The 13,069-nt window shown below is 35.0% G+C and overlaps 1 protein-coding gene across 2 annotated transcripts in view; it reads right to left on the bottom strand.

Annotated features, from left to right (window-relative positions):
- Positions 1–13,069, bottom strand: part of dnpep (aspartyl aminopeptidase) — a 13,559-nt gene extending 490 nt beyond the window's left edge. The window contains exons 1-14 of one of the 2 annotated variants that reach the window (XM_051112018.1): positions 12,981–13,069; positions 12,548–12,638; positions 12,130–12,218; positions 9,468–9,581; positions 9,161–9,286; positions 8,926–9,050; positions 8,726–8,810; positions 4,675–4,782; positions 4,217–4,294; positions 4,021–4,101; positions 3,772–3,932; positions 1,849–1,888; positions 1,641–1,742; positions 964–1,131 (exon numbers count right to left, since the gene is read on the bottom strand). In XM_051112018.1, the coding sequence (XP_050967975.1) occupies positions 964–1,131; positions 1,641–1,742; positions 1,849–1,888; positions 3,772–3,932; positions 4,021–4,101; positions 4,217–4,294; positions 4,675–4,782; positions 8,726–8,810; positions 8,926–9,050; positions 9,161–9,286; positions 9,468–9,581; positions 12,130–12,218; positions 12,548–12,638; positions 12,981–12,986 (1,374 nt within the window). In that variant the 5' untranslated portion in view covers positions 12,987–13,069. The other variant, XM_051112019.1, reaches the window with a different exon arrangement.

Here is a 13,069-nt window from a genome sequence, read left to right as displayed (position 1 = left end):
ATCATTCTTATGTTTTGGAATCTTTCTTAAAGGGTTAGTTCACCCAAAAATGAAAATTCTGTCATTAATTACCCAACATCATGTCATTCCAAACCAGTAAGACTTTAGTTTTGACATCATCTTATAGAAAATAAATGAAAACGAAGCACATTTCCCACCACGAAACATTATTTTCAAATCGCTGCCATTTATCCCACCAGAGACAAGCTTATCTTATTGATACGATCTTATTATACGATTTTCTATGATAAATTCTATTAATTGCAAACGCATAAACAAATTTACAAATAGCTTTTTGCATGCATGTTCATGCACAATCAATAACATAACCCGTTTTTACATATTCGCATTGCATCTTTAAAAAAAGAATTAAAAAAAAAAAAAAGTTTACATTGCATATGCATTTAATTTAAGGGGGGAGTGGTCGTCCATATTAAAAGTTCTTTTCGTAGCTTCATAACATACAGTTGACCCACTGATGTCACATGGACTATTTTAACAATGTCCTTACTACCTTTCTGGGCCATGAACATGATGTTTATAGGTTGTCTGTGTAGTTGTCTATGCAAGGTCATAAAGCTCTCCGATTTCATCAAAAATACCTTAATTTGTCTCCAAAGATGAATGAAGGTGTTACGGGTTTGGAGCAACATGAGGGTGAGTAATTAATGACAGAATTTTCATTTTTGGGTGGACTATCCCTTTAATATAAACAACCTGTCAGAATAATCCATTTATCAAAAACTAATTTTTGCCATCATAATTGTCAGAGCACTCTGTACAATCCTTCACAACTTCTCCTGTGTTCTACTGAAGAAATCATACAGACTTGAAATGACATTAGGAAAAATTACAAATTTCATGTCTGAACTATTTATTTAAACCTTGTGATAATCCTTTACCTTATATATGGTGCTCCTGGTCAAAAATGATGTGCATTTTAAAAATAGTTTGTAAATTTACCTTAAAGAGGGTGGTGGTCTGGAGAACTCCAGTTGTGCAGCACATTTCACGAATAGAGTGCATGGCAAGTTGTGGTGCCCCAAGATCCAGAACTGCCATTCCTAAACGAGCTGCTAAAATCGGCCCAATAGTTGTTCCACACGGACTGTCATTCCTAACCATTACGTCCTGCGTAATAAAGGAGATTTTACTTGACGAGACCATAACGTCTGATGCTGTTTCTAATATCAATGTTCATTCCACACCGAGAGAAGACAGCTCATTTCTGTCAGCTTTAATTTATGATGTCCTGGTGACCGAGGCAAGATTGTTTTTCACCTTTACTACATCATTTTTTCTCTGCTGGACTCTTCTGTTTATAAATCCCACATGGTCTTGTGAGCAGCTTGTTGCTAGGAGCAGTGTTCATGCATTTAGATGGTATGTAGACAGATCACATTCTCTTGATATACACAAACATCAATAAACACTCTAAATGCCTACCAAAAAAAACAAACCACACAGTAGAAATCACTTTCCTTCTCTTGGATTTTACTTCTTCAGAGCAGTGATGCTAATTTTAGCTTAGATAATGAGGATCACTTTAACTGATTTATATGGCTGAAGATTCTTGAGAAGAACAGATGGTGAAGCAGGATGTAGTGAAATACAAGGGAGGGGGGAAATGTTCTGCTTACCTGTAGAGGTACACCCACTTTTCCGGCAATCTCTCTTAATATGGCAGCAGTTACAGCAGTGGTGGCATAGCGCTGGTTACTGTTAAACTTTATGACTGGACCCTGATCCAGGACACACAATGTGAGAGATTTAGCTTATTTAGCTTATTAGCTGATGTCTTTGTGAATGTATTGAGATGGCGTTGGTGTGTTTGTATACGTATATTACCTTATGAAAAGCGGGTCTGTGGTTCTCCTCATGTTTCTCCCTGTAAGGAAAATCATACATGTTTGTAGCATACATTACAAAACTAAACACACACACATACTTGTATATGTGGTTTATGGGGACTCTCCATGGGCATAATGGTTTTTATACTGTTCGAACTTGATTTTCTACTCCATTACCCTAAACCTACTGCCAGTAGTAAAAAAAAACTAATGCCAATTTTTTAATATAAAAAAATGCTGTTTAGTATGTTTTTAAGCCATTTACTTTACAAGGACACAAATGTCCTCATAAACCATGTTTATGTTGTGATACTGATGTCATTATGCACATTTGTGTCCTCATAAACCATATATTCAAGGACACACACAGAGTAACAGCAACTGAAGCAGAAAAAAATAAATCCCTGCTAAGTGATTCATCGATTTTTTTTGCGCACACACACTGCCATTCAAAAGTTTGGGATCAGTAAGAAGTTTTTTATGCTCATCAAGGCTGTATTTATTTGATCAAAAATGCAGAAAAAATTAGATTTGTGAAATACTATGACGATGTAAATTAAAATTTTTCTATTTTATTATACCTGCGATACCTGCGAATTTTCAGCAACATGATGCTTCAGTAATAGTAATTGTAATATTTTATAATATTACATTTTTTTTCTGTAGTTTTGATTAAATAAATGCCTTGATGAGCTTTAAAGACTTCTTTAAAAAACATTACAAGTCTTACTGATCCCAAACGTTTGAACAGCAGTGTACATAAAACAAACAACATCATTTATATTATATTATATTATATTATGTGATCATGGACCACAAAACCAGTCATAAGGGTCAAATTTGTTTTTAAATTGAGATTTATACATAATATAAAAGCGGAATAAATAAGTTTTCTATCAATGTATGGTTGTTAGAATAGACGAGATACGACTATTTGAAAATCTGGAATTTGAAGATGCAAAAAAAAAATATATATATATATATATATATATATATATATATATATATTGAGAAAATCGCCTTTAAAGTTGTCCACATGAAGATCTTAGAAATGCATATTACTAATTGAAAATTAAGTTTTGATATATTTAAGGTAGAAAATTTACAAAAGATCTTCATGGGACATGATCTTTACTGAATATCTTAAAATATGTTTTTTTGGCATAAAAGAAAAATTGATAATTTTGACCCTTACAATGTATTGTTGGATACTGCTAAAAATATACTCATGCAACTTACGACTTACTTAGGTTTTGTGGTCCAGGGTCACATATTATATTATATTACATTCACACTACCTATGTGCACATACTACTGTTCAAAAGTTTGGGGTTTGAAAGATTTTTTAATGATTTTTAAAATAAATCTCACTTGCTCACCATTAAAAAATATAACTTATTCCTGTGATGGCACATTACTGTCATGATTCTTCAGAAATCATTCTAATATGCTGATTTGGTGCTTAAGAAACATTAATATTCATGTTGAAATCAATTGCACTGCTTAATATTTTTGTGGAAACTGCAATTTATACCTTGATGAAAAAAGTCAAAAATCATTCATCTAAAATAGATATTTTTGTAACAATGTAAAAGTCATTACTCTTTTAATTAATTTCATGCAAATTATTATTATTATTTTTTTTAAATCTCACTGACCCCAAGCTTTGAATGATGTGTATAAATAAAAAAAATAAATATTATAGAAATTTCCAAGACTTGATATTTTACACATTTTCATAATTTCCCAATAACAACTTTAAAAATCTTAATATTCATAGGTGTTTCTAATGACTGGGAAATTTGATCATTATTAAAACAATACCACAAATTCTGGTGACACCATCTTGTACCAGTAAAAAAAAATGTCTAATTTAAGTGTTACCACAGAAACAAACAAGTTGCCATAGTGACAGACTGACTGGTAGTTAGGGTGTGCAGCATGTGCCATGTCTGCACTGATCATGTAGGACAGTGGCACTGCCTCCTGAAAGGCGGTCAGATTGTCAGGGGTCGAAGCTAGACGCCGCAAAATCAACTCAGTTAGGTTAGACTGAGCTCCCTGAGCGCTTTCAGATCCAACCTATTGATAAACAACAAAGACAAATTATTTTGGTGAGAAGACTAGACATAGATGGATTTAGAATCTACATTTGCATTTTTTGTCTCACCTCTTCATTGTCATATAGAGTAACCATACGGATGTTTGGATCTTTTGCCAGAGAATCAGGTGTGCTGGAGTCCATGAGAGCCTGGGAGAAAGAACATAATTACGTATTAATTATTCAACATCACTCCTCAGATCATTTCTGAGTGGGTGAATGACTGAATATTTAATAAGATGTTGCTCCCTGTGTTCTGTCGTACCGTGAGAGCACAGAAACAACTGTGCAGGTTGTCCAGACGAGGAGAGAAGATGAATTCTTCATAGAGACCTCCTAGTGCCTGCAGAGCACAAAAACATATCAAACCTCATGATAATCAGTTAAAAAAGGCCCGGTGAGAACCCACTGCTGATGCTCTGACAGTTATTTTATGTGTAAATCATATGGAAATGAGAGCCATTACAGCTCTTAGTCTTGTTCCTTCGAGATTCTCTAAAGTAATGTTTCATTCCGCTAGTAGTCCCACACTCACATTTAAAGGCTTTTCTTCAGTCGGGTAAAAATAACAGCAATCCTCTTTGCTGAGCACAAATGTACCCTGCATACTAATCCTCTTTATGTCAGCACAATTTTGTGCAAAACCTCAAAAAAAGAAAAAGACTAGAAAGCAAAACTGAAATCTTTTGGGTATTTGTCTAACATAAAGACAAAGCGACTTACGCCAGGCTGCGTGTCTGCCAGACAGAGCTCAAAGTCCAGTAAAGCATTTGCCTCGACCCCGAGCTGTCCACACAGCATCTGGATCAGCACAGGGTGATGCTTCTCTGCCTGAACACAAAAAAATAATTAGAGAAGTGTTCATAACACATTTTGTTACTGAAGGTTAAGTTCACTTGCGGAATAAAAAAATCCCTGATAATTTACTCACACCAACATCATCCAAGATGTTAAGAAAGAATTTAAAGTTTTTGAGAAAAACATTCCATTGTGGACTTCAGTGGTGGCCAACGGGTTGAAGGTCCAAATTGCAGTTTCAATGCAGCTTCAAAGGGCTCTACACAATCCTAGTTGAGGAATAAGTGTCTTATCTAGCAAAACTATCGGTCATTTTCTAAAATAAAATAAAAACGTATATACTTTTTAACCACAAATGCTCGTCTTGCACTAGCTATGCAATGCGCGTCTATGACTTCACGCATTACATAATCACATTGGACAGGTCACACATGGTTAGCTCTTCGTCTGTGTACTTCGGTTCAAAAAGGTAGGGTACGGTAAAAAACTCCTTATCTTTCACTCCTCCAACTTTAAAATCATTCAACATTGTTGTTTTGCCTTTGGTAAAGGGTGCGCTAGACTTTAACATTATCCGTCATTTTGATGGACAGGGTCGTAAAAATTCTGTCATAATCTAATATTACCCGTCATTATAATTTTCACATTTTAATTGGAATAAATCATTTATATGCTTTTATTTTTTGTTCACATTTTAATTTTTAATTATGAACCTACAGGATGACACAGCGCATTGTTTAAAAACAACAAAATACGCTAGGGCTGGGTAAACAACGTTTACTCGATTTTAATAGATTCTCATTTTAATGAACCAAAATCGATTCTTAAATCACAATCGATCTTTTGGTCTATGCTGTTTTCAGTTGATGAACAAACAGTAAGTTACATAGTGTGTCTTCCTTTCGAAAAATAGCAACAGGCTAGGCTTTGTGTTACTTTTGATATAAAACTCAGATTTCAAATTCTGCCCATTTCTTTAGGAAATTCAAGCAATAAATACCATTTTGGCGCTCTTTAATGTGGCGTGATAGATCGTTGTAGCTTTGTGTACTCGGCTGTGCATAATCAAACACACAGGAAAACATTCGTGACAGTTCCGTTTTTGTTCTGGATCCAGCGCTCTGCTGCTACATTGGAGCACACTCGCCTCCAACTGGAGAGGGGTGGGAATTACAGCTACAGTTTTACAATAGATCATCCTCAGTGCAATCCGTCAAAATGACGGACAGCCTTCAGATTTTTCCATCACTGATAAGAAAAAAAAAATTCTGTCAATGACGGAGAATTTTCAGTTAACGCGACCTCAGGTCGGTACTTCTGCCTACGTCACATGTGACCTTTCCGACATGACTACGTAATGTGTCAGGTCGAGCTAGTGCAAGATGAGCATTTGTGGTTTAAAAATATCTACATTTTTAATTATTTTTTTTATAGAAAATGACTGATCATTACCCACAGCTCGTTTAACCACCATGGGTCATAAAGCCTTTAGCTTTAGCTTCTCCCAGCTAACATACGTAATTTAGATTCGCTATCCCAATTTAAAGCTAAACTCAAACTAATCCTTTAAGGACTGGTTACCCAATGCTTTCAGTTGACATTTGTCTTAAACCTGTTATCAGAAAACACTCAATATTTTATTGTATATCCTCATGTCTGCTATTTTTACATTTAGATTGCTTTTGCCATTATGTAATATTTAACTTAAAGTTTATCTTTAAAATTATGAATATTGTAATAACACTCTTAAAGGGACAGTGCACCCAAAAATTAAAATTATCCTATGATTTACTTACCCACAAGCCATCCTAAGAAAGAAAGAAATGAACATGAAATGATGACATGGCTATATTAACCCTCCAAAGCCATGTGGTGTATTTTTTATGATGGATGGATGCACTGTATTGGACTTCTACTGGACAATTGAATATCAACAGTCATTCACTGCCATTATAAGGCTTTGGAAGATCCAGATTTTTAAAACAACTCCAACTCAACTACAGTCGTACAGTTTTTTTACAGTCGTAAAAAAAAAGTCATATACACCTAGGATAGTTTAACGGTGTGTAAATCATGGGGTAATTTTCATTTATGGGTGAACTATCCTTTTAAACGTAATTTTTTAGCAAATCTTAAAATAGCAGTTTTTCATACTGTACATTGTAATGCTGTGGTGAATAAATTAATTTGTAGCATAGTTCAACAACTACATATGTGTTTTATTTTGAATGTACTTAAAACAGTAAAGAATTTTAATATTGGTTATAACAGGAAAATAATCGGTTCATTGTAATGGCCAGAATTTTGAAGTGATTTTTTTGCCCAAAAATTAAAATTCTGTCATCAATTACTAACCATTCCAAACATTCATCAGCACACATCAATCACATTAAATATGTGACCCTGAACCACAAAACCAGTCATAAGTAGCCTGAGTATATTTGTAGTAAAAGCCAAAAATACACTGTATGGGTCAAAATTACTGATTTTTCTTTTATGCCAAAAATCATTAGGATATTAAGTAAAGATCATGTTCCATTAAGATATTTTGTAAATTTCCTACCACAAATATATCAAAACTAATTTTTGGTTTGTAATATGCACTGCTAACAACTTCATTTGGACAACTTTAAAAGTGTTTTTTTTTTTTTTTTTTTTTTTTTTTTGTACTGTCAGGTTCCAGATTATCAAATAGTTATATCACACCCAAATATTGTCCTATCCCTACAATCCATAAATCAATGGAAAGCTTATTTATTCAGCTTAAAAATGTACCCTTATGACTGGTTTTGTGGTTCTGGGTCACATATGGCAAACAGAAGCTTGTGTTTGGCAAACTCAAAGGTGCTTGCTTGGGGTTTATTCTAGCATGTCACACAAGCATGTTTGAGCATCCTCAATAAATTATGTTAGATGTGGTCAACATATGTGCGCTGATCATTGTGCATTTGTGAATAAAAGCCTAAAATAAATCTGTTAATTATATAAAGTGATCTCTTCAGAAGACTTATATTAAACTACTTGATTCATATGGATTACTTGGATTCATATAATGTCCTGAACTTTTTGAAGCTTGAAAGTTCGGACGGAAAGGGCTTTTTTACATGAAGGTTTTATGGGTTTGGAATGACATTAGTAAATGATGGCAGAATATTTTGAGTAAACTATCCTTTTAGTATCGGTGTGTTACGTGGACATTATGATGCAGAATAAGGTGTAGTAAGATGGTCTTTGTAAAACATCAGATCAAGTGTTGCGAGTCACATAATCAGATTAATTTTTTCAAGTAACTAATAAAATAATGCATTACTTTTAAATTTACAAGAATACATCTGAGTTACTTTTTTAAATGATGTTTGATAACAAAGTTCAGGAGGAGCATGATCAGATAATCTAAACTAATTTGGCACAGGTGCAACTCGTCTAGCTAGCACAAGTCATAAATAAGCACACAGCTGACTTACCTCCGTCATTCGACTGCTTTTTCGGCATCCCCCCCTCCACCCCAACTCCTCACTCTTAATCTTTCCTCATCCTATACTTGGGATGGGGGGGAGTTCTCTGGGTTCGGGCCATATTCCGGGCTCGGAGCCCTCCCCCAGGACAGCACGCCAAAATATGCTTACTGTTTACTCAACCAGATTAGATGTGAGGGTGAACTCGTGAAATAAGTTTAGAGAAACTGGGAGTGACATCCTTCAGCCTCAGGCTTGTTCATTCACTTTTGGTGTGAAAGAGCCTTTACAGTTGCCAAAAATATAACTTTTGGGTTTTTTGTTATGCAGTATTGTAATGCATATACAGTATTGTAATGCATTACTTTTAAGACTAACTTTCCCCAACACTGATCAGACCAATATCAGTTTTTGGCATCAGCCTAAAAATCCCTGTTCAGTGCACCATTAATCATTTGATTGCAAAAAAAGCAGACTTGGGAGGTTTTGTACACCTCAACTATTAATTTGTGTGATCTTACAACAGATGTTGCATTGCAGGCATCTCCACAGGAGGCAGATCCTGTTTCCAGCTCCTCCTGTACAGCAGTGGCCAGGAAAGGTGCTCTACAACAGACACATAAATAGATACAAAAACAAAAATTCAGCTGCATTCCAGCACGATTACAACATCTGTCACATACCTCCATCTGTCATTTCCTATGCATAAATAAGTGCTTACAGATGGTTTTCCTTGTTAGGTCCAAAGGAGTCGTTGATGTCTCTCTGAAGGTGAATGGCCAGATGGGGGATCCTGAGGATGGGACGGGGAACATGAACCAGACGCTGCACCAGTTTGCCTTCACTCTAAACACAAACATACAAACAGAAAATATTGGTAAAAGTGAGTGTTGTTCATTTTATATAACTAAAGATCATCAACAATGAAAGATTCAAGGGATCCCAGATATGCTTACCTTAACCATTACTCGACCTGCGATAGTTAAGTCGCGATCAAACCAAGTGTTCCAGATTCCTCCTCCATAACACTCCACTCCAATCTGCAAGAAGCCTAACTTTGTCTTCTTAGAGCGTGGCTTCACCTAAGCACACATGCATGAGAAATTACGAATGATACCCGCATACATCCTCTACTTACATTAATGTGGAATACAGTTATCTGTCTGCTATAATATAATTACTATACAAAACTACGGAACACTCAGATAACTGATGATATTTCATCTATATCAAAGCCCTTTCACTCGTGTCTGTTCTTCTCACCCTCAGACATGGACTGTCCGTATGAGCCCCGATCATGGAAAAACCATTTCCTGGCTTGTAGAGACCACCGACAGCAAAGGCAATAATGGTGGAGTAATTCCTGGTTACAAAATACTGGTAAGAGAAAGACAGCAGTGAATACGTTGAAAACATATTTAATATGAGCAGCACAAAAATACATCATTCTGTACAGAAACAACAAAATAAAGCTACATTTGTTTGATCCAAAGTACAGCAAAACAGTAACATTTTGAAATATTTTTACTATTAAAAAAAACGGCTTTCTATTTGAATGTATTTTAAAATGTAATTTATTCCTGTGATTTCAAAGCTGAATTTTTAGCATCATTACTCCAGTCACATGATCCTTCAGAAATCATTCTAATATTTTGATTTGCTGCTCAAAAAGAAAAACATTTCTTATTATTTTGTTGAAAACAGCTGAATAGAATTTTCTCAAGTTTCCTTAATGAATATACAGTTCAGAAGAACAGCATTTATATGAAATAGAAATCTTTTGTAACATTATAAATGTATTTATAACTTTTGATCAATTTGAAGCATCCTTGCTAAATAAAAGTATTAATTTCTATCATTTGGATCAAATAAATGCAGACTTGGTGAGCAGAAGAGACTTCTTTAAAAACATAAAAAATCTTACTGTTCAAAACTTCTGACTGGTATTGTACATATGGCTAAAGACATTTTATATTATAAAATCCATAATTATTATTACTATATACACCCACCTTTTAAAATCATTCTCACAGCTGTAAGGGCTTAAAGGAATAGTTCATCTAAATCACTTGCTCACCAATGGATTCTCTGCAGTGAATGGGTGTTCAAACAGCTGATAAAAACATCACAATAATCCACAAATATTTGACACAACTTCAGCTCATCAGTTAACTACTTGTGAAGTGAAAAGCCATATTTGTAATAAACAAATCCATCATTAAGACGTTTTTAACTTCCTCTGTCCCTAGGGACAGTCCTCTGTCCCTAAATTTTTTCTCCAAAAAGTTGTCTTATTTGAAGGAGGAGCAAAATATGCACAGATCAAGAACAGTGAAAAAAAAAAAAACACTCCAAAAGATCGCTAAATATGTTGGTGGATTTTGATGAGAACACAGGTGAAGTACTTTTTCACTGGAGGATGTGTTATTATGGATTATAGACTTTTGTATAGGTGATGGTTTAAAGTTAAAACAGCTTAAAGGGTTAGTTCTCTTTATTCAACAAAGTCATTATTTTTGTTTTCTTTGCGCATAACATATTCTGTTAGCTTCATAAAATTACAGTTGAACCACTGAGGTCACATGGACTATTTTTATTTATGTCCTTACTGCCTTGAACGTGGTAGCTGTGTTGGTGTCTATGCAGGGTCAGAAAGCTCTCGGATTTCATCAAAAATATCTTAATTTGTGTTTTGAAGATGAACAAAGGTCTTATGGATTTGGAACAACATGAGCGTGATTAATTAATGACAGAATTTTCATTTTTATGTGAACTATCCCTTTAACAATGGATTTTTTTTTTTCAACAAACAGCTTTTCAGTTCATAATAGGCTAATTGATGGATTGGAGTCATCTGGATTATTTGATGTTTTCATCCACTACGAATGAGAATCCATTGGTGAGCAAGCAATGTAATGCTAAATTTCTCCAAATCTGTTCACATTAAAGGAGAAGTCCACTTCCAAAACAAAGATTCACATATAATGTACTCACCCCCTTGTCATCCAAGATGTTCATGTCTTTCTTTCTTCAGTCCTAAAGAAATTATGTTTTTTGAGGAAAACATTTCAGCATTTTTCTCCATATAGTGGACTGCTATGGTGCCCTGATTTTGAACTTCCAAAATGCAGTTTAAATGCGGCTTCAAACGATCCCAAATACAGTTGTAAATGATCCCAGCCGAGGAAGAAGGGTCTTATCTAGCGAAACGATTGTTATTTTCATAAAAAAAATAATAAATACATTTTACATACTTTTTAATCTCAAACGCTTGTCTTGCCTTGCTCTCCATGAACTCTGTGTATTGTGGCTCAAGACAGTTAGGGTATGTCGAAAAACTCCACTCGTACTTTCTCCCTCAACTTCAAAAATTATTTCAAAATCATCCTACATCACTGCAGAAGTACCGACCCAGTCTTTGCAAAGTCAACATGCAAAGAAGATCAAACATCCTCAACAAAAAAGGTAAAACAGCGATATAGGACGATTTTGAAGTTGATGGAGTACATGAGATGGGAGTTTTTCGACATACCCTAACTGTCATGAGCCGGAAAAAACAGTCCAGGCAGAGTAAGACAAGACGAGCGTTTGACATTAAAAAGTATATAAATTGTATTATTTTTATTTTTTTAACAGATTGTTACGCTAGATAAGACCCTTCTTTCTCGGCTGGGATTGTTTACAACCACATTTGGGATCGTTTGAAGCCGCATTTAAACTGCATTTTGGAAGTTCAAAATCAGGGCACCATAGCAGTCCACTATATGGAGAAAAATGCTGAAATGTTTTCCTCAAAAAACATAATTTCTTTACGACTGAAGAAAGAAGACATGAAAATATACATGTTTTGGAAGTGGAAACAAACCCATCTATATGTTGGATTTAAAGCAATTTTTGAAACAAGTTATGATTAAAGCACACACACCTTATTGGCGGGTTTAATGTCCCAATGCTCAGCTTCCTTGAGCTCAGTAAAACCAGCCTTCAGCAGGCGAGATTTACACTCCTCCACCACTGTGAGACAAGTAAGAAAGGATGAAAAAGACATAAGAAAATGAAAGATACACAGATTCTGAACAAACATACAAATAAACTCCAGTACATTCCAGTATGATGTTTACCTCCAGTAACCTGTGCTCTAGGGAAAAAGTCAAAGAACTTTCTTTCAAAGTCTAGATCAAGATCTGTTGTGAATATCTGGAGCTCTATCAGCCAGTGAAGAACAATGTCCACGACACATATCTAGTCAGACTGTAAAACTGTTTAATCATATTAACGACAAGACAAAGTATAGCTCAGAATCTACAGCATTAGACAGCATTTCAGTCCAGTGTCATTCTTACCATGATAGGGTGAAACTCCTTTATTGGCAAAATTAAGAAACTCTTTGGCAGCAGCCTGCACAGCTTCTTTGGAGCTTTTCATGATGAAAGACTGTTTAAAACATACAAGAAACAATAGATATAAGCACACACAAAAAAAGCAATCAGTCATATGCACAGACAGTATTTCAGATCAGCTACTGTGTTAGTGACTGGGTGAAACCAGCTGTATTTTTGCTTCGGAGATTATTATTATTACGCTTTAGTAAACTAATGCACATGATGTGAATATTTGAGAATAACATATAGATGTAAAAACAACACCAATCACACAATCGATACTAACATAACCAAACAACAGCTGCAGAATACAGGATATCCGACACGAGAAAGACTATGCAGCTCACTGAAACAAATCACAGCACTTTTGAAGTTATCCGTCAAGCTTCCCTACCTGCATATATGAAGAAGTGGACTTTCACATTCAGGGGAAAGAACGCAGGAAGCTATGCGGATTTACTGTAATCTGGTAGAAGAAGAAGG

This window comes from Labeo rohita, chromosome 6 (assembly GCF_022985175.1).
Source record: "Labeo rohita strain BAU-BD-2019 chromosome 6, IGBB_LRoh.1.0, whole genome shotgun sequence".
Taxonomy (NCBI): Eukaryota; Metazoa; Chordata; class Actinopteri; order Cypriniformes; family Cyprinidae; genus Labeo; species Labeo rohita.
This window is presented reverse-complemented; position numbering and strand designations above follow the sequence as displayed.